The sequence below is a fragment of the Budorcas taxicolor genome, chromosome 1, assembly GCF_023091745.1.
Source record: "Budorcas taxicolor isolate Tak-1 chromosome 1, Takin1.1, whole genome shotgun sequence".
NCBI lineage: Eukaryota > Metazoa > Chordata > Mammalia > Artiodactyla > Bovidae > Budorcas > Budorcas taxicolor.
Window position 1 is genome coordinate 12,525,364 of NC_068910.1, and position 26,616 is coordinate 12,551,979.

General features: G+C 39.6%; 1 protein-coding gene across 5 annotated transcripts in view; it reads right to left on the reverse strand.

Annotated features, from left to right (window-relative positions):
* Positions 1 to 345: 345 nt before the first annotated feature.
* SFMBT1 (Scm like with four mbt domains 1) overlaps positions 346 to 26,616 on the reverse strand; it is a 111,441-nt gene continuing 85,170 nt past the window's right edge. For all 5 annotated transcript variants that reach the window (XM_052652189.1, XM_052652145.1, XM_052652032.1 and 2 more), the window contains 16 exons: positions 26,260 to 26,506; positions 25,422 to 25,513; positions 24,452 to 24,553; positions 22,997 to 23,147; positions 20,709 to 20,791; positions 16,865 to 16,991; positions 15,500 to 15,613; positions 13,699 to 13,741; positions 12,813 to 12,877; positions 10,175 to 10,314; positions 9,314 to 9,423; positions 8,410 to 8,585; positions 4,483 to 4,661; positions 4,054 to 4,299; positions 3,043 to 3,171; positions 346 to 2,222 (listed from right to left, as the gene is read on the reverse strand). In XM_052652189.1, coding sequence (XP_052508149.1) covers positions 2,082 to 2,222; positions 3,043 to 3,171; positions 4,054 to 4,299; positions 4,483 to 4,661; positions 8,410 to 8,585; positions 9,314 to 9,423; positions 10,175 to 10,314; positions 12,813 to 12,877; positions 13,699 to 13,741; positions 15,500 to 15,613; positions 16,865 to 16,991; positions 20,709 to 20,791; positions 22,997 to 23,147; positions 24,452 to 24,553; positions 25,422 to 25,513; positions 26,260 to 26,506 — 2,145 coding nt within the window. In that variant the 3' untranslated portion in view covers positions 346 to 2,081. The remainder of the gene's footprint in view (positions 2,223 to 3,042; positions 3,172 to 4,053; positions 4,300 to 4,482; positions 4,662 to 8,409; positions 8,586 to 9,313; positions 9,424 to 10,174; positions 10,315 to 12,812; positions 12,878 to 13,698; positions 13,742 to 15,499; positions 15,614 to 16,864; positions 16,992 to 20,708; positions 20,792 to 22,996; positions 23,148 to 24,451; positions 24,554 to 25,421; positions 25,514 to 26,259; positions 26,507 to 26,616) is intronic.

Genomic DNA, 26,616 nt, shown 5'->3' on the forward strand with positions numbered 1-26,616 from the left:
GTAAATTTTCTCTTAGCAAATAAATACCACTTTCCTAAATAAGACAACAATGTTAATCAATTCCAGACTTTTCTGTTCCACTGATCTACTTTAAGGAACTCCTTGCCATAGTGTGTTGACTGCTGTGCTCTCAGAAAACATTATTAGGCAAGATACCTGCTCCCCAAACTTGATCTACTTAAGACTAATTGTTCCCAAGCATCCTACATATGTCTCTTGCAGTGGCACAGAATCAATCAAAACTTTAAAAACTGGATCTCTCAATACATTCAAACAGATTAATTTTACTTAAATCTTCTTTCCAGGTATATCTGGTAGTAACCTAAGCAAAGAGTTGATGCTTTAATAAAGGGTTTGGTTGGAGGGCTTGAACTAAAGTGGTTCATAAATTATCCAATAAAGAGAAGAGTCAGACTACAAAATGTTTGCCAAGGTCCAAAAAAAAAGGTGGAACACCAGGGAAGAGAAGGAAAAAAATCACAATCAGTTTAAATTTGTAACAAAATTACCTTATATTTGTATAACTGTTTAGAATTTACCCACTTCGTAGTTTTAAAACATTTTCAAATCTTGAAGAGGAATGATTAGGTTATAAATTTGTAGGTAACTAGGATACTTAAAAAAAAAGAAAAACCATTCAGCAAAGCAAACCATTTAAAAGAAGCAACCTATGTATGTATCTTTCCTCATTCCTCATGGCAGAAACAGTACAGTAAATGCTATTCTTCTATAACAGCCAACAGCCAGTGCAATCATAAGTGAAAATTTTTCTGTTTAATGTCAAGTTGAGCTGGGTCAAAAGAAACAGTTAAAAGGAAACTGAGTTTTTGAGTGGGAACTGACTGTAGAATACATTCAATTTAAAGGTTCAATAAAAGAAAATGTAAATGTGACTAGTCAAAGATGTTTCTAGAATCCTTAACCATCTCTCAATCTTTATCCGGCCACTAAGGACATACTGTGACAGAAACTTGATGCTCTGCATCACTTCCCCCCTCCCCCAAAATGTATTTTCTCTTTTGTGCATCTATACTATCTGTCTAGAGACACTGAGAAAAATGGGGAAATGGGCTTTACTGTGGGTCCAGGAAACACCTACTGATTTTTACCCAAAATAAGGACTCTCAAAATGGAAGTTGGACAAATAACTGTAGAGAAAAGTAAACACAAAATAAAAGCTATGGAAGTCCCTCTGAGAACTAGTGGAGAGAGAGCAATTCAACTTAAAACAGCAACAGTCTTTGAGATATTACTTGAAACAGGTAGCCCAACCGAGGTTAGGATGGAAAACAATGACAGTAGAGTTCTTAGATCAGTTAAGGAATTGGTGTAAGTGCCACACATTACTCTTAAGAAAGAAAACAGTGTCTTTTCCTCCAACTTCTGTCATAGTTTTAGTGTTCATGTAGCTTAAAAATGGCATCATTAAAAAAACCTCAGACAGGGCTACGAGCCCAATTATCAACAGAGGTAGTAAACAAAGGAACTCCTAAGAATAGATTTTAAATGGATCAAAGTGTGACTGTACATTCAAAACCCTAGAGCCACATAATCATCCCCAAAATGAACCGTTTTAATTTAAAAAAGCTTTAAAACACATGACAATGAAGCACTGATGTGCCTGAGGCACAGTCCCAAATCAGTGCTGACTTAAAGCTATATCCTCTCTTCCCAAGAAAGAGAAAGCAGAGAACAAAGTTCCAACTACAATGGGAAGGAACAGAGAGAACAAAAAGAAAATCAAAAGGGTGCTTGCCAGCAGCCTCGATTATTCTTCGTTTCCAGGCCACACCAGTGGAAATGCTTATTCTTCTCATATGAGTCTTTTCTTCACAATCTTTATTTTTTTTTAAACTGCAATCTGATGAACAAGAGATGCCCACATTTTCACTGGCAGGAGAGCCACTTTTGTGCAGTTTTTGCTTCCTCGGTGTGGGTCCTCCTTCCCTGAAAGTGCAAAGAGAGCAAGCCAACACCTGCAGGCCCAGAGCCCTGGGACTATTTCAGCTCCACTTGTAGAGCAGGGCGAAGGATTTGCTGCATTTGTGCTTCAAAGATACAGCCTACTTTGGTTGTCCTTCTCAGTTGGCAAACTGTTCATAAAAAGCGAACTTGATCCTCTCTATGTGATGGCAAAGTTTGATAGCAGGGCCCAGTTTTAAGTCCATGCACTCTTGAACAGTGGGAAGAGTAAGGAGCAATAGGGCCTGCCCATCAATTTCCTGTTAAAGCATAAAATACAAATTATCTATGATGTGCACACGAATGGCAGCTCAACCGTGACAGCCCTGGTTCACTTCGTTTTGTCAAAATCAGGGTCCCTGTGCTTTTCATTACTTTTCTCCTTAAATAAGTATCACACATTTCCTTCTAAGTACCTCTCATGGTCCTCTATACTAATCAATCTTCAGAATGAATAATAAAAGTTTTACCACAGGTAAGAATCTATTCTGTTCTGCAGAAATCCAGTAAACTAACTAGCCTTATAATTGACAACTAAATGTGTTGAAAGAATCATCTTTTTAGAGGAACTTTCCTAAATCTGAATGAAAGAAAATATTACCTATACACTACAATGTTTTCCTGCTCTGTAATTCATAAAAGCCTGAGAAGCTTTTCAAAGATGTTCAGTTGTGAATCTCCTCAATTATCAAAACAAAATTTATGTCACTGTTTAAGGTCACAGACTATTTCTGTTAGATCCTAACATATTATAGATGTTAATTATTTTTTTTAATAAGCAAGTCATTATTTTGGCATACGAGGATAATTAAGTATAGCATGCTTGATTTTAAGTTATTTAATGGGGGATGCAAACAAACTCTTAGGAAAAATAAGATTGTAGTAACAATCTGCTTCAACTGTGAAGGAAGTCAGATAAATAACTTTTTATCACGTTTCTATCCTAAACAGGGAAATCATTTTTTTATTTTCGGATAGAAGTATTTTTCCTAAGACTTTTAAATAAAGTGCTATTGCTATTATATCCATAGTCTTTTGCTAAAGAGACGCATTACTAAAAACTAAAGGTCTCTGTGATACCTGGTCTAGGAATATTCTTGCTAACGGAGCACAGTCTGTGGATCGGATGAACCGCACAACGTCTGCCACACTCCACTTCAGGGGGTTACTGTCCAGGTGAAGCCTTTCAGCAACTTCAATCCTTATTTCCTTCATTTCCCACAACAAAAGCAAAACAAATGGTGTTAGAGCTACTCCATTCTAAGAAAGTCTCTACAGAAAGTCATAACCCTTTAAAAAGCAGAATTCAAAGTGCTTTTAGGACATGATTTCTTCCAGCAAATATGCAAAGGTCCACACACATTAGGCACTGAGAAACTGTTTGTCTTTTATAATAAGAAATATCAATGGACAAGAATGTATCTCAAAGTTTCAATACAAATAATGTGGATAATTTAACAGTGGAAAATAGTTTTTAAAAATCTCCCATTTGTTCCTTGGTTTATTTTAGCTCATGCTCTGTCAGGGTGCAGAAGTGAATGGGCTGGTATTTCCAATAAGAGAAGGCTTAACTAAATTATCAGGAGAAATCATTTTTAACCACTTCTGTTCACAGACTGTATTTTAAAAGCAATCCAAGTTTAAAACACTAACAACTTCCATTCTCATAATGTGTGTATGTGTTATATAATATGCATATATCAATCTACCAACAAAATGGTTTAACAGGAGCCAAAAAGATAAATACTTTATTTCTACAAAACCATATATATCATGAAAAATATCAAAAAGACAGTTTTCCCTAAACTAAACGACTAACAGACTACTAATAAACTACCAATGAAACTTTTGTAACTTAAAATAAGCTGTCATTCTGAAGGATTTTCCTCCTGATAAGGATTATTATTATTTGATCTCCAAATAATCCTTGAAATGCAAGTAAATCTGAATTTGGGATCTTTTAAAAAGAGACTCAGGAAATTCAACTGATGCCATATTGAAATAAGTGTAATGCCAATATCATTCACCATTAGATTGTCAAGGGAAATTGTCAAGGGAGAAAAAAGAACACTGTAGTTTTAAAACGGGTACCTTTGGTGAAGGAGGTTTATTCTCATCATCAGAAAATGAAAAAGTGCGAAGTTCTCTTTTTCTTCTCTGTCTGTCTGGAGGCAGTGATGTGGATATCTCACTTTGGGTGGGGGAGGAGGAGCATGACTTTTTTTCTGACATTTCTGACTCTTCCTGGAGCTCATCCTGCTGCTCAGATGTACTACCTTCACTTAGGGAATCGTCATCTCCTTCATCTGGGTCCTCCTCATCTTCACCCCCACTTCCCTAGAGGACAAGAGGAGATGTGTCACTGAAATTCCACACAAATCAGTTCCTGGACCACAAAACCATCTTCCATTGGCTAGAGATTTGAATTTTAAAAAGACCTGCAGATATTCTTTCTGTTTGAATTGTAAAGCAGGGATCTCTTGGCTTAAAGACATTACTGGTACATCACAGATCTCGTACCTGGGGAGAGCCTGCTGGTGTATTATCAACAGACGCAGACGAGCGTTTCTTCTTATGCACAAAAACATTTTTTCGCCTCTTTCTCCTCTTACTCGCTTTTTTCAGGGCACATGCTAAGTTACTATGCCCACCAGGTGGTCTCCCAATTCTTTTATTTTTCTTCTTTCCGTAGTAGTGTGCTAAATGTGTATGACAAAGAAAAATGAAGTAGTTTCATTATTTTTGTGTACCTCAAACCACAAGAGATTCCACTATCATAACACAAAATGGATACAGAGTATTTAAGGTTAAATTTCATATAATGGAATAATCTTAACTGTGTAGATTCTGAATGTACAGTTCAATTAGTAACTGTCAAATGCATAAACCTAGATAATCCTATCAAGATATAAAATATCCCCATCAATGGAGACAGTTCCCAGTGTCACACTCCCTCATCAGTCCCCCTCACCAGAAGTAACCATTATTCTAATTTCTGTCACTATAGGTTAGTTTTGCCTCATCTAAGGAATCATTCAGTAAGTACTTTTTCCAACAAGGCTCCTTTTCACTCAGCAGAATGTTTCTGAGTTTCATTTATGTTGTATGTGTGAGACGTTCATTTCTTCATATTGATCAATAGCATGCTATTGTATGAATGTACTGGCTTATCTATTCTCCTGCCAACAGGCACCTGGCTGTTTCCAAGTTTTGGCAATTATTAGGTTGCAGTGAACATTCTTGTACAAGGCTTTTAGTGGGCATGTTTTCATTTTCCTTGGGTCAATACCTACGAATGGAATTGCTGGATCATATGGTAGACACAGAAGAAACTGGCAAGTTTTCCAAGACGGTTATATAATTTTACACTCCTACCAGCAACGTACGAGAGATCGAGCTGCTGCTTGGTTCACCGCTGCTGCTCAGTTCATGCTGCCAATGTGTGGGATTGTCAGTCTTTTTTCATTTCAGCCAATCCAGTGGATACATAGTAATTTCTCATCATAGTTTAAACCTGCATTTCCCTGACAACTAATGCTACTGGGCACATTTTCATGTGCTTTTGGCCACGTTTTTGGTGAAGTGCCTATTAAAGTCTTTTATTCACTTTTTAAAACAGTTTTCTCTGCTTATTTCATTTTTTAAAAATTGAGATATAATTCACATAACATAAAACCCATCATTTGTAAGTGTACATATTCAGTGGTTTTTAGACACAGATAAATTCATCACCACTATCTAATTTCCAATTAATTCCTCTTTTTATTTATCTTATTTTTAAATTGAGATAAAATCATATGACAACTAAACATATAAATACGTACAATCGAGTGCTATTAATGTAGTCACAATGTTGTACAACTACCAGCTTTCTCCAGTTTCAAAACTTCTCTTTTTAGTGAGTTGTGAGTTTTTAATATATTCTGGAGACAAGTTCTTTGTTGGATATGCGTACTAAGAACCTTTTCTCCTCTGTGCCAGTCAGGGATGCCAAAACAAACAAATAAATGAGATCTTTTCGCCAAGACTGTGTACTGTCTTTTCCTTTTTATAAATACTATCATTAAAAGAGCAAAAGTTTTAACTTTGTAGTGTTGAAATGTGTTAGTTTTTCCTTCAGGTTAGTTAGTGAATTCTGCGTCCTCTCTAAGCAACTTTTACCTAGCTCAAAATCTTGAGGTACTTTTCTTGTTTTCTTCTAGAAGCTTTATAGTTTTAGTTTTACAAGAGGTCTATGACACACCTTGATTCAATTTTTGTCTATAGTGAGGTGGAGCCAAGTTTTGTTTCTGCCTTTTCAATTTGGATGTCCAATTGTACCAGTGCCATTTGTTGAAAGAAATTCCTTTCCCATTAGTCATTTTTGTTGAAAATCTTGTAGCTACATGTTTGTCTCTTTCTGGACCCTCTATTCTGTCCCATCACTCGATTTGACTATTCTTTCATCAATACTACACTCTTGATTTCCATAGTTTATGGTAAAACTTGAAGTCAGACAGAGTAAGTCCTCCAACTTTATTCTTTGTCAGAATTGTTATGACTATTTTTAGGTCCTCTGTATTTTCATATAAATTATAGAATATATAAATACTTCAAAAAATAACACATATATAGTTTAACTCTGAGCTATACATTAAAGTAATATCAAAATATAATGTAATTTTTAAAATGAATACTAAAGAATATAAATCCATTTGATATTACTTAAATTACTAATTGGAAAAAATTATAAAGACTCCTAAAATCTAGGCTAATTTCAATTATCTCATTGTGAAAAATAAATTCACACAAAAAGTGTAACATAATCCAAATAATACCAAAGGCTCAAATTGGTGTGCTTAAAACATGTGCTTATATGAACAGTACTTTTCACTTAGCTCCTAATCATTGCAATCTGCCTAACTAAGTGCTGAATCTGACACAATAATAATAAGCTAGACAAATCCTGCTCTTAAGAAGTTTACATTTCAATAAATGTAAGTGGAAACAAGAAGGTGAGACTCTCATATGATTTTGTGATTCATATACTGATTAGAAAACCTGTCATGCTAAATATGGACCTTGGATAAGCAGCATCACCAGCATCTGGGATCTTGTTGGAAATGCAGACACTTAGGCCCCAGATACACCCTGAAGAATCAGAATTTCCACTTCACCAAGATCCTTAGGTGATTTGCCCACATGATAAAATTAAAGACACACAAAATTACAGTGCCATAAGAGAAATCTTCAAGTTTAAAAGGGTAAAATCCACCTCTACATTAATTCTCCTATGTATTCCAGGGCTTGTAGGATTTAAAGAAAAGTAGGATCAGAATTTTGTCTCTGGGTAACAATGCCTTGACAAGACTCCAAATTAAGATCTTCATTTTGGGGACCTCCCTGGTGGTCCAGTGGCTAAGACACAGAGCTCCCAATGCAGGGGGCCTGGGTTCGATCTCTGGTCAGAGAACTAGATCCCACATGCTACAACTAAAGATCCTGTGTGCCACAACTAAGATCCCATGCAGCAAAATAAATAAATATTTAAAATTTTTCATTCTGTATGATTTTTTCTTTTTGCAGCTTCACAGGGAAAAGATAAGCATGAGAGGTAGCAGGTGTTGTTGCAACACGCTCCTGCCTCTTCCCTCCAAGTCTGCACGGCTGGGCTGCTTCCTTCAGGTTGTTACCTGTCAGGAAGCCTTCCTTGGCCACCGGTATAAACAACACCCGAATGTTAGCCTTCCTTACTCTCCTACTTTGCTCCATTTTTGTCCACAGTACTTCTGTTTTTTCACTTGTTTACTATCTGTCTCCCACATTAAGATGTAAACTCAATGAGAAGGAATTTTTTTCTTTACATTTGTATCCCAGAGCTGGAACAGTCGGGGCACACAGTGGACACATAAATAGTTACAGACCGTAAAAACAGATTATATATCCTCTTAAAGGCAAAAGCTAACTTATACACCGTTTGTACATAAAAGTTGGCAAACTAAGGCCCATAGTCCACATGTGGCCATGGCCTGTTTTGGTTTACATTTCTAAAAGTGTTCTTTTAAAAACTGAAAATAAAACAGAAAAAGAATATGCAAAAGCATATTCTTCCCCACATCCATGCCACACAGAGTCTGTCCAGCTGCAGCTCCCGAAGGACATGACTGGGTTTATAGGCTGCACTGATCAGTAAAGTGAGGACCTGAGCTCCATTTTTAAAGTAGAAATTTGGGTTGGGAAGGAGACAAGTAGAACATTAGAACTTTGCTATCCCCTACAATGTCACCTAGATGATTTAAGTTTAGTCATATTAAAATATGCAAAATATAGCCTAAAATATTATCTGGCCCTTTATACAGGAAGTTTGTGTTCCTCAGCTATATCTGAATATCTGCAAAATTAAAAGTTTGCGGGAGATGAGGTATAGTCAGCTACTATTAGTGAACAAATTTGAAAAAGTTGACTCACTATACTTAGTCTTTGTAAGAACAGAGCAGTTCTCAGAACACTTATCCAGAACCATTCGTGGACCGAAGAGGTTAGGACAGCACTCCAGTTTGATACAGGTTTGCCGGCAGAATTCAGTCACCCGATCTGCTGTTTTCACTATCTCGACAGTAGCTCGATAGCTCTTTCCTTTGTATCTGCCATTGGAAGACATCAGACACCAAATATATTGGGCTAGTGATTCCACAGAGAAAAATCAAGTATATTAACAGACCTGAAAAATATTTTTGCTTCTTAAGAGTATTGTATGTCCCTTACAGTTAAAGGATTCTGAAAACAATGAGGAATTTATATTGTACTTAAATCAAATTTATAATCTAGTAAGCTGTGACAGCTAAAAGCTGAGTTTTTTAAATTAGCAAAATAAAGTTCCTGCTTTCTGTTTCTAAGTTTCAGGTCTTCAAATAATAACTTCTACACTAACTACTAGAAAAACAGTGACTCTTACTGAGTCTTCCTTGATCCTGAAGCAGTGATACACGGGTATGAGCCACAGACCAATAAAACCAGCCAACTGCCCCCCACCTCGTCCACGACAAGATCAGGTCAGAAAACAAAAGCAAATGTTTACAAGCTTTCACAGTAACTTGCCAAAGTAATTTTATGGCTCTTAAATCTGATAACAAAAAAGCTATTCTTGCATTTTATATCTTCTGAGTTCCGTACCTCCTGTAACTCATTTTTACTATATTTTATAATAGTATTGGCTCACAATAGGATGTCAACTTAAAAAAGAAAACAAAGCTGGTCCTTCACCACAGAGAGCTGAGGACAGACTACCCCAGGGAACAGAAGCACCCTAACCTTTTCCATGGAAGCACCCGTTAAGGATGAGTGAGAAAAAAGGGCGGAGGCGCCTACTCACTTGGCCTTGAGGACCTCCCCACATCCATGCCACACAGAGTCTTTGTCCAGCTGCAGCTCCCGAAGGACACGGCTGGGTTTATAGGCTGCATTGATCAGTAAAGTAAGGACCTGTGCTCCATTTTTAAGGCAGAAATTTGGGTTGGGAAAAAGCAAAGCAGACCATTAGAACCTTCCTATCCCCTAGAATGTCACCTAGGTGATTAAGTCTAGTCATATTAATTAATAAGCATTAACAAAATAATAATACTGAAGATATGACCGTTGACCACAGTTGCAAATAAGACAGTAATGAGACCCTCTTAAATATTCTAAACATTATGGTCAGGAAGGAATAGGCGCAACAAACCAAGAATTACTCTTAACATATGCTTCCCAATCCTTTACCAGTCATGGGACACACAGAAGCTTCAGCCTCTCCAGATGCAGCCTCACCACCCTGAAGCCTGAAAAGGCTTGATAACCTCACATCTGTTGCCCGGAGTGCGGCACCCTGGTGGGGAAGCGCAAGCCCAGCAGGTATGTATGTAGCTCTGTCATGGTCCCAGGTTAACACCACACAGCCTCTCAGGCTTAGACTCCTCTCGTGGTCACTCATGAGGACCATGTGGGCTCTGACAGAAGACTTTTCTACAGTGACAGAGATGAACTGCCACGCAAAGAACTGCCCAACTGAATGTTCCCTATGGAGCAAAGAATATTCACGTGCCTGGTTCATTGTTCAAGACATGAGAAAAGGGAGTCACTTTTGATAAAGCCTCCTGGAGGCGTCACATCTCTGGCATGCTGATCCTTGTCTGAATGAGTCTATGAGACAGCTGTGAAATTTCTTAAGTGCTTATACTCTAGGCAGGAACCTTACCTCTCTGAGGACCAGGACACAGTTCCCGGGTCCCACACACTGAGGCAGCTCAGCGATCCTTCCTTTGTTAAGATATGGCCCTGAGAAGCAACGGTGGTTGAAGTATATCTTTGGACAGCAATATTTTCCATTAATCATAACTGAGAAATGAAGAAAAACAAATATTCAGAACAGAATCCTACCCTACGCTTCTAAACCAAGATTATTGAAGAAAAAACCAGTATATCCACTATTATATAAAGTCAGGACTTATTTTGAAGCTTAACATACAGTCTGAGTGTGAAATACCTTATACTTAACAAAAAGTCTATTATAGGGCTATCACTCTGCTGAAATTGAATATCCTGATTTACTGCAGATTAATTCCTGGTTAGTGCAACATTGTTCCAGAGCCCCGTGCTTCTATCACTACAGGAAGTGGAGGATTTACTTTTGAGAACTCATGATAATTTCTGAAGACCAATTACTCAATAATCAGTTCTAGAATATTTCTAAACTGTGACGGTGAATATCCAGAACTACGGTTTGTCCCTTAAAACCACTGAACTATCCCAGGGACGGGGGAGCGTGGTGGGCTGCCGTCTATGGGGTCGCACAGAGTCGGACACGACTGAAGTGACTTAGCATCAGTACACTGGCAGCCTCTGATGATGCAGGAGCCCTCCCATCACTGGGATTCTACAGAGGGCTAAAAGCATGCTGCGATCCCATCTCTATATCCTTCAGGTATTGTGCGGTGTAACTGGGCCTAGAGAACCCTCTCTTCAACTATTTTTTGTATGAATACTGTACTCCAATATAATGTTTTTTTAACCCCTCATATTGGCAATTCAGCTACTAAATATAAAAAAAAAATTCAAAAACACTATAACATCTACTTTCAGACAACGCAAAGAGAAGCTCTTCTGATGAAGACAGCCTTGTTAACCTAAAGGAAGTGTATGTAAACTGTCCAGTTTTTTTAGAAATATTTATTCGTTTATATGGCTGCACTGCATCTTAGTTGCAGAATGCAGGATCTTTTTTAAGTTGCACACATGAACTCCTAGTTGCACCATGTGGGATCTAGTTCACTGACCAGGGATTGAACCCAGGCCCCTTGCATTGGGAGCCCAGAGTTTTAGCCACTGGACCACTAGGAAAGTCCCCTGCCCAGTGCCGACAGCACCCAGCAGGACAGAGTGTTCACATTCTAATTAATTTATTCTTAGGCCATGCTGCATGACTTGCAAGATTCTTAGTTCCTCAACCAAGGATTGAACCTGGGGCCATAGCAGTGAAAGCATGGAGTCCTAACCACTGGACCACCAGGAAATTCACCCACTCTTCGCACATGTAGGGGCCCACTTTTCCATCTGAACTGTGCCACGCAGGTCCCCTCTGGGGATGCACCCTGCTCCTAGAAATGCTGGCAGTTTACAGCTCTCAGTTGTGAGTCTATGCTGGAATCACCCTCAGTCTAGCACTACCCCTCAGGAGGAGAGAGCTACCTGGCCCAAGGCCCCGCCCTCTGTGAGGTGGGGAGGGAGGAAGAGCTCACTTCCATAGCTGGCCACTGAGGGAACACTAGGGCATGGCCACCACACCTCTGCTAGCAACACCCAGTGGCTCCACCAGCTCCAGGGCTCCCTGTGGGGCTGGGAAGGACTTCTATTACAACCGCACTGTGACTCAACTTCTCCCTCTGCCCAGTCCTGTGTCCTTCAACTCTTCCCAGAAGTGTTCCCAAAAGCACTCCCCTGAAACTCCTACATCCAAGTATCAATCTCAGGCTCTGCTTCCAAGGTAACTTGACCTACAACAAAACCCAAAGCAAAAAGATTCTGGCTATGATCACATGAGATATTAATATTTTAATTCTGTGGTTTTAGTGGGCATTAAAATGGTCAGTAATACAACAAAAATAAAGAAATGCACAACCCTGATCCTCCATGATGTTACAAAAAGGCAGTGGGTAGAAGAGACAAAAGTGCAAGTTTTGAACTTGAAATATGAGTTCCTTTCTCACCCTTTTACTATAAGCTGTGTGACCTCTCTGTGCTTTGGTTTCTTTCTGAGGCATTCACTGAATACCACCCAAAAGCCTAGGGTGTGCTAAAACACAGAGCCAAGGCACTACGTGTCATACAACCAGCAAGAGGGAGCCAAGGAGTCCTGGTCAACAGCTTGGCCTCCAACAAGGAGCCCTGTCTCATTTAACAGGTATTGCTTACAGGATAATGTTTTTCAGTGTTGTTGTCTGTTTGTTTTTGCAAAATATAGACAAAATATAGTGTGTATATCATAGAAAGGTTTTAAAGAAAACTAAACATCTATCTTTCAACCACCCAGTTTAAAAAAGAGCACAATCTGGAGAGCCTCAGGTTCTTTATGAAACTCAGGGATAACATATTGACCTCCAGAGCCTTTAATACTGACAAGTGATCAGTAAATAATAGCTAAAATATTATAAACACACAGAAATACTAGCCTAAAGATAATTAGTAAACTGAATATATCTTAGACAGTTGTAACTCTTTAAAATCACAATTAAGAGATCCCTCTATGAAGCTACTCCAATAAATTTAAGTTATTTTTAGATAAAGTCCACTACAGGACATTAAAGGTCATCTTTTCCCTAAGATTGTCTGACTTATACCTGAGTCTGTGGAGCTCATCTCCTGATTCTTCAGACCCTCATGGACAGTCCTTGAGGATGGTATTCTGCATCAAGAAAAAGCAACAAAATATAATGAGATAGTCCTTAAGGTCAGTAAAATGTGAGAATTACTTTCCTTCAAATCTAAGAAGAAAGCAAATGTGGCAGACTGCAAAATCTGTACCAAAAAGTGCTTCCTTGATCACACTCTTTTTTAAAAAGGCAATTGTTTTAAAAGCTATTTATATGTTCTAAGGGGAAAACAACAGTATGTAGACAGTGCTGTGACACTGCACGTTCAAACGAACTTGCATTTATGTGAGCAGCAAACTACAGGCTGCCTTGTGGGACTCTCAAAACACAAGTGAACTGCAGATGATCTCTGACTGACAGTGGTTTCACTTTATGATATCTCAACTTAATGAAGGTGCAAGAGCAATAAGCATTCAGCCGAAACTATACTTTTACTTTTGATCTTTTCTCTGGCTCATGTTATGCGGGATGATCCATGATCCTGGGCAGCACACCAGTCAGCCAGGAGATCACAAGGTAAACAATCAATACACTTACAACCATTCTGTTCTTTGCTTTCAATACAGCAGTCAATATATCAGTTGGGTGTTCCTTGTGGTGGATGATTCTTCCACACTGGAGGCTAATCTAAGTGTCCTGAGCATGTTTAAGTTAGGCAAAGCTACAATGTTTGGTAGGTCAAGGATGTAAAATGCATTTTTCAACTTATGATATTTTCAACTTACATTAGCTTTTTTGGGACATGATCCCAGTTTAAGCTGAGGAAGATCGTACCATTTTTTTTTTTTTAACAGATGACGAACAGAAACATTTTTGTTTCCTTCTTCTATTTAACATATTTTTTCTTACTTACTGTTTTTCTGGTTGAACCACTGCAATTTTCCTCTGTTTGTGTACTGTACAAAGAAAAAAAAAATCCATAAATAAATGTCAAGAAAAATAAAAAGACAAAGGAAAGTTACATACACGTTAAGCTAATATTAGCTTACAGCTGACCCTTGAACAACACGAGTTTGAACTGCATGGGTCTCCTTATACAGGGCCTTTTGCAACAGTAATCACTGTAGCACTATACCACCTGAGGCTGGCCGGCTCCTCAGATGCAAAACCGCAGAGACAGAGGGCCAACTGCGGGACATGTGCATCTGCATGCTGGTGAACGTGGCAGATCCCGGGACCAATCCCCTGTGTACACCGAGGGACAGCCACACACCGTTCACTGGTCTTCAGTACATTCAAAGAGTTGGGCAATGATTACCACAATCGATTTGAGAATATTTTTATTATCTCAAAAAGAAACTTGGTACCCCATAGCAATCACCTCTTTATTTACCACCCCTGAGCCCTAGGCAACTACCAATCTACTTTTCCTCTCTCTAGATTTGCCTGTTCCTATAAATGGAATCATACAACATGTGCTCTTTTATGACTGGCTTCTTTTATTTAGCATAATGTTCTCAGACTTCATCCATGTTCTGGTGTGTATTAATACCTCATTCCTTTATAGTTCAGATTATTCCACAGTATGGAGCTATAACATCTGTTTATCCATGCATCAGCTGATGGACATTTGGACTGTTTCCAGCATGAACATTTGTGTACAAGTTTTTCTGTAGATATATGTTTTCATTTCTCTTGAGTATATAACTATGTTTAATACTCTGAGGATCTGCCAGGCTTCTATCCAAAGCAGCTACACAATTTTATTTCCCCTGGATATAAAATGAAGCTAGCTGGCCTAGGGAGGCATAAAAATATTATTTTGAGTTTCTGTATAAAGACATATCAATACTTATTTCTAGTATTTGCTACTTAAGTATACACAGAACTAGGTTTTAAAAACAGGTGACCCTTGAACAATGCAGGGGTTAGGGTGCCAACCCCCATGCACTCAAAGATCCATGTATAAATTTACATTCCACTCTCTGAAGGTGCAGTTCTTCATCCACAGATTCAACCAACCAGGGCTCATGCAGTACTGAAGTATATATTTATTGAAAAAACCATGTATAAGTAGACCTACACAGTTTAAATTTGCACTGTTCAAGGGTCAACCGTACTTTAAAGGAGGATATTTTATGGAATATAAATATCTTTCAATATTTAAAAGTAAGGGGCAGGAACACTTTAGGGTTAGGTTACTAAAACATGGGCACTTGCGTCTTGCTCAATCTCTTCCTCTCATAGTTGTTGGCTCTGATGGAAGCCAACTGCTGTGCTGGGAGCGCCCCCATGAAGCAACCCAAATGGCAAGAAACTGACGTAAGCCTCCAACTGACAGCCAGCAAGGAACAGAGGCCCTCAGCCTCACAGCCCACAAGGAAATGAATTCTTGCCCACAAACATCTGAGTAAACTTGGAAGCACAGCCTCCCCCAGTTGGGCCTTGAGATGACAAGAGCCCTGCTGACACCCTGAAATGCAGCCTCACCAGACTCGGATCCGGAGGTCCCAGCCAAGTTGTGTCAGATTCCTAACCCATAGAAACTGTCAGATAATAAGGGTTTTGTTGCAGTGAATAATTTCCTAGGCAGGAACGGATAACCAGAATATAATTTTATTTTTCTCTTAAATGTCCAGATTCATCCTACTTGATAACAGCCAAACAACATACTATTTAACAATCAAACCTTTGACCCAGAAGTAGACAGTTACCTCGCGCTCGGCGAGGAGTGCTGAGGGGATGGCCGTTGGTTTCACACCAGCCCAAAGGAAATATATCCATTGATTCCACATTCACAATAAATTCAGGTATGGGCTTCTTAGAACCTGTTTAGATTAAAAAGAATATTTTTAAGACCACTACACAGTTTCTTCATAAACAACTTCCTAGACAGTGTTCTAGTAGACAGTGCCCAGTGCTCTACTGTTGCAAAAGACACAAAGTTTCTTTAGCAAGTTTCCTTTACAAAAGTCATACTTCTGCACAGGTGGCATAGTGGTAAAGAATCCACCTGCCAATGCAGGAGACACAAGCCCTTGAGTCGGGAAGAGTCACTGCAGTCGGCAGGAAATGGTAACCTGCCTCAGGATTCCTACCTGGAAAAGTCCAGACAGAGAAGCCTGATGGGCTACAGTCCATGGACTGGCAAAGAGTCAGACACGACAGAGCAAATACACACATACTTTTTCATGGGCAACAAACGTTTAGAAAAAAGTAAACTGTCCCCCAATAATGATCAAAACAGGCAGTGAATGTACAGGGTGACCCTTAGTTAGGGAACAGCAAATAAGCTACTAGAACTACCATTAATATTCAGATGGTCGACAAATATGGTAGTGAATTCCATGAAATAACTGGAAAATAAAAGGCAAAAGTTATAGTTCTGCTTGTTTAAAAACATCAGTTCTGGTACTCAGGAACAAGCCAGGAGGTAGAAAAGGTAGCTCAAATCAGAAAGTGATGAAGACAAGTTGCTCAGAAGGGGCTGCACAAAACATGTATACCTAATACGGTTCTTGATCCCTGTGTTAAACACTAACTCTGCAAACTGAGAACAACATAAGAACTGAGTCTGGCTATCCAGGAATGAATAAAAAAAAAAAATCCAGGCCAAACATAGTTAGTTGTAGAGATGAGTACTCACATACTACTTTCTGTTCACAAACCTGTTCTATCACTGAATATTACTTCTAGTATAATATATCTTGTCAATTTCACATACTTTTTGGTACTTCTAGTTGGGGACAACCGAAATATAATGTCTTGAATAAGCTGGTTATTAACGCTCAAGCTCATATATTTCATTCACATTAAAATATGTTATTTAATCTATATTTTTCCCTTCAAGAAAACAGGGGACCATATAAGTGAAGGCTTTTATTCATATTCATTTCCTAAAATTTGAAGGTCAAGGACAGGAAGACAACTTTTTAGAGTCTTAAATTATAAATTAGAAGTCTCTGAACAAGAACCTTATTTAGTTAATCAATTAAGTTGAACAAGTCACATTACAGGGGTAAACAGGAAGGCAAAGAAGAGTGTTCAGAGGAAGGCTTCTCTGGGGAGCTGATACTTACCCTCCAGCTGGAGCCACAGGTAGGAGCCTCTCACTGCAGTAATGGTGGCAACACACACTTCTTCGGGGAGAAGAGGGTTCACTGCCTCAAGCTTCATGTTCTCCTTAAATTCATGCTCAGAAATTGACTAGAAAATAAATTCATCAAATAACATACTCAGTATTCACTCATGTGCTCATCTGAGAGATCTTTCCAAGTAACATTTAATCCCAGAGTAACTTCCTGTACTCCACAGCCCAGGATAACTGTCCCTTCCCCTCCCTATAGAAGATGAGACTTATCCTCTAGGCAGTAAAACATCAGATCCCTGGGCAGGAGGACACAGGAACTGTTGAGGGTGTGCATGCTGTCCAAAACAGGGATTACCATATGGAATGCCAGGAGGCCCAGCCTCTGCCTCTACCTGCCACACAATGGACTGAAAGAGACTTCTTGTGTTCATATGACAAGCACAAGAAGGAACACATAAAGATATGGATTTAGGTTTCTCCAACAAATGGCCAGCCAGATCCTTCCCAACTGGGTAGTTCAAGATGGACAAGCGCTACCTACATGCTCAGAGCTTCCAATCAGCCTTTTCTTTTAGTCCCAATTTCTTAAAAATAATCAAGCAAATCCTACCGAGGAATTAACAGGTATCTAAAGATAAGGAAGCTAGAGACAAAAACAGATAAAATAAGCAATTTAGAGAAGCCAGATTATGCAAGAAGAATAATCACAAAAAAAGCAGGATTAATTAACATCCTCTGAAAGATAAGAAACATTACCACATCTTTAAAATAAGAATAGCATGTTATTAAAAACAAATATTCAGAGATCAGAAATAGGTTTTAAAATTTAAAAATGTGATATCAGAGCTTCCCTAGTGGCTCAGTGATAAAGAATCCACCTGCTAATGCAGGAGACACAGATTTGATCTCTGATCTGGGAAAATACCACACACTGAGGAGCAACTAAGCCCATACACCACAACTATTAAGCCTGTGCTCTAGAATCCGAGAGCTGCAACTGTTGAGCGCATGTGCCCTGCAACAAGAGAAGTCACCACAATGAGAAACTTGTGCATGCAACAGAGAGCAGCCCCCACTTACTGCATCTGGAGACAAGCCCACGCAGCCCACCTAGCACAGCCAAAAATAAACTGTTGTTTTTAATGTGATAACAAAAATTAAAAACTCAAGCGCTGAAACATAAAGTTTAGGAAATCTTCCAGAAAGCAAGGGAGAAAAATCCTAAGAAGTAGGAAAGGTACTGGGGAGAGGGCAGGCGGTGTGGGGGATTAGAGGCCTGATCCAGATCACCAACAAAATGAGAAATTTCAGAAGGAGAAAAGAGAGAGAGAAAAGGAATCAAAGAAGAGATTTAAGACAGCTTCCCAGCACAGAGAGGCAAAGATCCAGAGAGAATCCACTCTCCACGCACCAGCACATGGGTGAAGATCGGCCAAGCCATGGTTTCACATTGAAATATAGTGACAAAAGAGATTCTATAGTCTTCCAGGAACAGAGAAAAAGACAGGTCATATATGAGAGATCAAGAATAAGAATGCCTTTTAACTTCTCAATATCAACACTGTAAGGTAGAAAACTTATTTAACTTACATGCAGAGTACATCATGAGAAATGCTGGACTGGATGAAGCAAAAGCTGCAATCAAGATTGCCAGGAGAAATATCAATAACCTCAGATATGCAGATGACACCACCCTTATGGCAGAAAGTGAAGAAGAACTAAAGAGCCTCTTGATGAAAGTGAAAGAGGAGAGTGAAAACGTTAGCTTAAAGCTCAAAGCTGAACATTCAGAAAACTAAGATCATGGCATCTGGTCCCATCACTTCATGGCAAATAAATGGAAACAGTGACAGACTTTATTTTGGGGGGCTCCAAAAAGACTGCAGATGGTGACTACAGCCATGAAATTAAAAGATGCTTGCTCCTTGGAAGGAAAGTTATGACCAACCTAGACAGCATATTAAAAAGCAGAGACATTACTTTTCCAACAAAGGTCTGTTTAGTCAAAGCTGTGTTTCTTCCAGTAGTCATGTATGGATGTGAGAGTTGGACTATAAATAAAGAAAGCTGAGTGCCGAAGTAATGATGCTTTTGAACTGTGGTGTTGGAGGAGACTCCTGTGAGTCCCTTGGACTGCAAGGAGATCCAACCAGTCCATCCTAAAGGAAATCAGTTCTGAATATTCATTGGAAGGACTGATGCTGAAACTCCAATACACTGGCCACCTGATGTGAAGAACTGATTCATCTGAAAAGACCCTGATGCTGGGAAAGATTGCAGGCAGGAAGAGAAGGGGACAACAGAGGATGAGATTGTTGAATGGCATCACCGACTCAATGGATATGAGTTTGAGTAGGCTCCAGGAGTTGGTGGTGGACATGGAAGCCTGGGGTGCTGCAGTCCACGGGGTCACAGAGTCGGACGCGACTAAGCGACTGAACTGAACTGAACTGAAGGTAGAAAACAATTGATGCTTTCAAAATTCTACTATGAAATAACTTTCAGCCTAAAATTCCACACTGAGCCAAATGATGAGTCAAGTTAGCTGAGTGAAGATATTTTCAAACACAAAATGTCTACTAGAATTTATATCTCTTGCATCTCATTTCAGACAGCTTTTGAAAGACAGACTCCATCAAAACAAGGGAGTAAACCAAAAAAAAGGAGGCAGGAGATATATAAAACAGGAATTTCAAGTCCAAAAAAAATGGAGAGGCAATTCCTTGGGACACAGAGAAGAGCAGTTTCCAGAATTAAAACTACACAGCAAGCCAAGGGAGTAACCTGTCTAGAAAGGGGTTGCTAAGAGGGGTGTCTCTTAAAAAAAATTAAAAATGACAGATTTCCTGATGTGCAAACAGTTTTGAGAATCTACTGAGTGGTGTGGGAAAAGGTAGTTTTATAACAAAGAAACAAAGAAAATAAAGCTATGAAAAACAAGGCAGTTATTAACTTGAGGACAAATTAAAAGAGAAAGCAATCATAAAATAATGCACTACTCATCAGGTGGGAAAGATTTAAGGCAAAAGGAGAAGAGGGTGGCAGAGGATGAGACAGTTAGATAGCATCACCAACTCAATGGACAGGAATTTCAGCACACTCCGGGATGGCAAAGGACAGTGAAGCCTGGGATGCTGCAGTCTATGCAGGTGACTGAACAACAACAATGTGTGAATGACACTTAAATGTCCATGGCAACATAAATACTCAAATTCAGACTTAACCAAAAATTCCCTAATAGGAAGAAGAAACAGGACAGACAGAGGAGAAAAGTAGTAAAAGAGCCAGATTACTCATTTATCATAATATAGAATCAAGAGACACATCTAAAATTAACTCAAAAGACAGCAGTGTATTACAAATAAAGAACTAGAAATATGAGAATAACAGTGAGAAGAATAGGAAGTAAATACTTCTGGGAAGGGAAGCCATGGAAAGTCAGATAGAGTAAGAAATTATTGTTTTATGTCCTAAGCTTTTCACTGTTATTTGGCCTTGTTAACCATAAGTAAGTTTAACAATTTTCACCCCTTAATATTTCAACATATTTTCATATTTAATGGACTATCAAAACTAATCATAAACTAAAATTTTAAATTCATATAATTTCAGCTAAGAAAAAAATAAACCAGTAAAACTGTTAAGCTAATTAAATTAACAAATTAACTTCTGCAGTAAATGAACTTTTCCTTGGACCATTTTATTACAAGCAACAAGAGGCTTTTCTGGGTTGCATGAGAGAACTGGCTTCACAGTAAACATCACTACAGCGCAGGAAGGCAGCAGTCCCCTGCAGCCCCGGAGCAGTGGCCCTGCGGGCATGGGATTCTCACCGGAGGGAAGCACCTCTGGGGAGCAGCTTCAGCACCACACTGTTTGAGGTAGTCGGCCCAGTCAAAGTCCTGGCCCTGGTAGCCTAGGCAGGGACAAAAGAGCAATGACTCACACTTCATGTGCTCGCCTGGCTTCACCTCTCTGCTGGTACCCACCCACAACCTAGAATTTCGGTAAACTGAGGACTTGATCATTTTAGAGAAAAAACATCCTATCATATCTAAAGTATTGTTGATTTTTGTAAAATAGAGCAACTCTGGATAGAATTTTCAACTTTCACACTTCAATCATTTATTTGAGCAGTATTTTATGATTAGTTGTTGACAGTTTAACAAAAGATTTTAAAATAGTTATGACTGAATTTGATCTGTGCTAATAATTCGTCTCATTATCCTTCTATTATGACTTAGGTGGTGAAGGAAAAGAGACAGCAAACAACCTACAGCACCGGTTAAATCAGTGAAGACTTCTTTCATAAAGCTACTTCCTAAAACATGTCTTAGCTACTACTAATACTCTCAACAGTTTCATTTTTCACAAAATCTCAATGTTCTCATAACCTGAGTCATGAATTCATTTCACAAAAAAAGCTGAGCTTAATTCCTCGCTTCAGTCTACAGGGTTCTTGGCAGAAGCCCCTCTAACCCAATAGCCTGATGGCACTGGCTCTGTGCCAGGGGCTGACAGAGCCCTGCTGCCCGCTGGGTCTGCTCTCCTCTCTGCTCCCCAGAGTTCAGTGCCCACAGGCACAGAGCAGGCTACTCAAGACTGTGCCAGCCTACGACGTGCAGCCACCTCCTCTGCCCAGGTCAGACTGGCACCATGTTTTCTCTGCCTCCACTTCAATTCCTGACAGTAAATCACCTGCCATTTTGAATTCAGAATCCACCACTTTCCTTCTATTTATAAAGACAGCTGCATTGTCTATAAAACTGCTGAGAGCTCTGGTATCTTTAATAAAAATGTTTTATTTTCTCACAGAAAGACAGCAGACAGGATAAGGAACCTGGGGTGGGTGTTCAGAGCATTCCTGCAAAGAACTTGCTCCAGAAGGTGTGTACCCCACCCCTTCCCTCCTCACCAGGCAGGCACCCCCACGGTCTGGTCACTGATGACAGAGGACCAGGGGGCTTCTGCTACCGGTTTCCCCTATCTGCTCACTGCAGGAACTGTCATTCTCAGTCTTGTTTCTCCAGTGACAAGTCCAAGGCCTGGCTCAACACAAACATTCCACAAATGTCTGCTGGATAAATGAAGGCTGAACGGAAGACAAAGGTTCAGAGTCTGTGACTCTTGTGAACAGAAAAGAACACTCCCAGTCCAGTGTTCCAGCAGTCACCATTTAGAAAGCAAAGATACATTTTACCAAGGACTTGCCAATAAGGTATACATACATCGCCAGTCAAATAATCTGACTTGCTGATATAAAAATCAGATAAACATATACTTCCAGATACTCTAAATTTAAAAAAAATCTTTTTTTAATTTCAGCTCAAATAAGTCATATTTAGTAGCCTTAATTAAAGGGTCAAAGATTAAATTTTGCAAAGCTGCAAACATGAGGAAAATGAACTGCTACTTTCCTACCTATAGCCTGAGTTCTACTCTTGACCAAAAACCTCCCTCTGAAGTCCAAAGCATCTCCCTCTAAGAGGAGGTCCAGAAACTGAACAGTCATCAATGCACCTCCTCACTCTGGCTCTCAGGCTGCTTCTTGTAAGCCAGCTCCCAATGCTCATTGCATCCTACCCTCACCCCTACTGCCTCCCAACAGACACAGATGGAGGCTGCATGGAATCCCAGGTTGTCATGAAGATACTTATCGAAGTAGTAGGACATAACTTTCCTAGTTTTCAAGCTTAATTTATGGGCTTCCCAGGTGGCTCAGTGGTAAAGAATCTCCTTGGCAAGCAGGGGACATGGGCTCGAACCCTGGGTCAGGAAGATCCCCTGGAGTAAACAACCCACTCCAGTACTCTTGCCTGGGAAATCTCCCATGGACAGAGGAGCCTGAGGGGCTACAGTCCATGGGCTTGCAAAGAGCCGGACACAACTGAACGACTAGGCACAGCACAGCAGCACAAGCTTAATTTGTTAACATTTAAATATGCAGAAACTGGAATCTAGGTCTTTGTTTATACTTGTCTTGTGCCCCAAAACCACTAAGGACTGGACTAAGTGTGAGGACGGGGACGACAAAAGATCCAGGTAAAGCCACCTGATAAATCTCATTTATCTCATAAATCTCATTCCCAAGCAAACAAATAAGAAAAGAATGAATACACACCAGGAGGGGGGCTGATGTGTAAACCATTCTTCAGACTCCACTGCACAGGGAAAATACCAGGGCTATCGGTGTGACACACGAAGGATCGCTGCGCACGATTCTCCAGTCGCAAATCATCCATTTCCACCAGAAAATACTTCTCATCAAAAACCTGTATGTATGATTTAACACACAAAATAGATAAACGTTTTTTGTGTACATATACACATACATGTGCACATACACATATGCCATTTCTTTGGTGTAGCTAATAAAGATGTTACAACAGTTTGTAGCCACATTAATAGTAACATTAAGTCTGTTTTAATACTAAGCACTCAATAAATCTTATCTTTATGTCAGGCATTGTTTTAATCAAATGCTTTTCATGTAATATTAATTCAGTTTTAATCTTTCTAACAATCTAATGAGGTACCATTATCAACCCTATTTTGCAGAAAAGGAAACTGAGTTTAAAAAACAGTTAATAACTTGCACCATGTTACACAGACAGGTAGAAACAGAGCTTAGGTTTAAATCCAAGTGTGTGAGCTGTGAACAAAGCTTAGTTCAGACTTAGAGAGGAGTCAACTACACTAGTTTATTAGATCAGATCCTAGCCTAGTTTCAAATACCAAAAAGGAGGTTTTACGAACCTCCCCTAGCTCCTTACTACCTACCCTTCAGACTCCAGAAAGGACTTTCTGGCCCCATTGCACATTCAAGATCCCTTCTTGTTCTAAGAATTATCCTCTTCTAAGACAAGGAAAATTCAAATCTCAACAGGTCAGACGATTCAGCTTCCAAGTAACCACTCCTCTTGTCGCACTTGACTTTTGGTTCTACTCTCAGTAAACCGGCTTCTGCTCTACTCCTAAAACAAAATCCTCCACCTTATGAATCAGTTCTCACAAGGAGTAACCGGGCCTGTTACCATCACAGACAACCCGCCCTGTTCTTGTGCGTACTCCTAACCAGACCCTTGTTTTCGTTAGTCTTCCGAAAGATTAAAAGTCTACATCTGGAATCCGTGGCTGGAACAACTCTACTTGCACATCTTGTGACACTAATGCACTGTTTTCCACACACCTGTTCACCCAACGAGCCTGGCACCTAGTTGGACATTGATGACACCGCCTGCCTCCACTTTTCACCATGGGCTACCTCCTGGTTAGATCTCCTCTAGTTATGGAGGACTGCCACAGGACACAGCTAGGACTGCCCCCAAAGAATGTGCACCCCACTCCTCTGGTACCCAGGCTTTGGTTAACTGGGCCAATCAAGCTCTGAAAAAGGAATGTACCACAAAGAGCTGGACATTAGAAACGTTAAGACGTGCACAGAACTAATTCTAACCTCGCAGCTTAGGAGAAACAATGGGTTGGATTAGCAGAGTCTGATGATCAAAATACCATCAATTTCCTAAAACAGCCACCCTGACAAGAATTCTTACCAAGATAGTTGCCTCCATTTTACCTTAACAACTGTAGCAGGAGAGATGCCAAAAGGAGACCAGGGGTCCACAGCTTCTAATTTCATATTTACAGAGAAAGAATGAGTGCCGATCACTCGCTTGTCCTGAAATGCAAAGGCCAAGAGAAAATATAGTATTTTCACATTCATTTTATGCTAACATATAGCTGAATACTACTCATTTAAAAAATTTTTTATTTAGCTGCTTTTGGTTGTACTGGGTCTTTGTTGCTGCACACAGGCTTTCTCTAGCTGCGGGGAGTGGGGGCTATTCCTTGTTGTGGTGTGTGGGCTTCTCATTGTGGTAACTTCTCTTGTTATAGAGCATGAGCTCTAGGAACACAGGCCTCAGCAGTTCTAACATGCAGGCTCATTAGTTGTGGCTCCTGGGCTCTAGACCACAGGCTCAGCGCCTGCAGTGCACAAGCCTGGCTGCTCCACGGCATGTGGGATCTTTCCAGAACAGGGATCAAACCCTCGTCTCCTGCATTGGCAGGTGGATTCTTATCTGCTGCATCACCAGGGAAGTCCTGAAAACTACTCTTAATTAAAATAATGAAACTGTCCAGCTTCTGTTAAATAATCTAGTCCTATAATTATCTTCCCAGCCTAGAAAAAACTATTCAGGAAAAAAAGAAAACCAAAGGGAGCAAGCACTCCTACTCACTACATTTGGAACACAAGGACCATCCACAGAAAAAAACAAGCTTATTTTAATACAAGTCAGGGCTATGTAGTTAAAAGCAGAGGAGAAAAGATTCAGAACGCTTTAAGAGCGTTCGGGAGAAAACCTAGACTACCTTCAGGTAAAAAGGAAGGATGATCATCACTCCAGCCTTGAAACCTCTTCGTCTCCTTCAGTCATCACAGCGCTCTCACTGACACCAGGGGTTATTTCACACTTGGCAGCTCCCTCAAATTGCTGTACTCTACTGTGAGAAGACGTCCCTATCTACTACATTTTTGTTTTTACCTTAAACAAATAAGATGGTAATGGCTCTTCCTCCTCTTTCACTTTGGCCAAGATCTCTTGCCACTCAGCTTCATTTTTCAGATGTCTGATGGCTTTAGTTAAAACAAGACAGGATGCTTTAAGTGATGTGAGAACTTACAAATTTTATAACTGCTCTGAAAGCATTCACATAAACAAAAAAGTCACTTTCCCCTGGGAAAAGGGAGGGGTTCAAGCCCACTTATACCATCTTTACTCAGAGAACTCCAACTTCAGTACCTTGTGTCCTCTGTTCAGAACCTGGGTAGTAGTTGAGTAAAAACACCTATCATGAGACCATAAGGATTACTCTAGTCCACAAAATAATACAACATCCAAATTACGGTATGTAATAATGAATGCGAGTAATTTCAACATTAACTCCTATTTTAATATCTTGTTTTTAAGTTTTTTATTTTTTTAAACTGGAATATCTTTTAATCAATAATCCGCTTTGAACTCAAGACCTGTCCTACTCCTATATGTATCTGAATGCTACTTAGAGAACTTTTCTTACTTTTTTTTTTTCTCTAAGAACCTTTCTTAGAGAACTTTTGGTAAGGGGTCAGTATAACTTCGGGCAGAAGTCAGTAAGAGCTGGGGCAAAAGGTGTATCAGTATGTGTGGCAAATTACTAAGGCAACAAAGCTCCCCCCTCCAAAAAAAAAAGGCATTTACATATTCCATATACATTTACAGTATTTCTATTAGGCAAATCAACAAAGGCTTTTGTAATGTGCAGAATAATGTATTTTTCAGTCTCATTGATATTAATAAACAATAATGCCCAATATTAAAAGAAAAGTGTATTGCTCCTCACCTGATGGGGGTTGAAGCTCGTACCCTTGTTGAGCAGCCCAACCAACATGATGAAGAAACGGATCCAAGTAATACAACCAATGTTCAACATTATCAGAACCCTCAAGTCCTTCATAACGCAGCTTCAGCCTTCCCCCAATGTTGTCTACCACAGTAACAATCCAAGTACTTAAAGAGTCCTGGAAAGCTTGACATTCCAGCCTGGAACCTGGAGCAATGAGATCTAAAGGATTCCTCCCATTACGGAGCTATAGGTAAAAAAGCAAAATGATTTTATGAGAGGCAACATAATATTTTTAAAAGTCAAGTTTTAAATGAACTCAAACTAGCTATTATATTTTTATCCATTCAAAGCCAG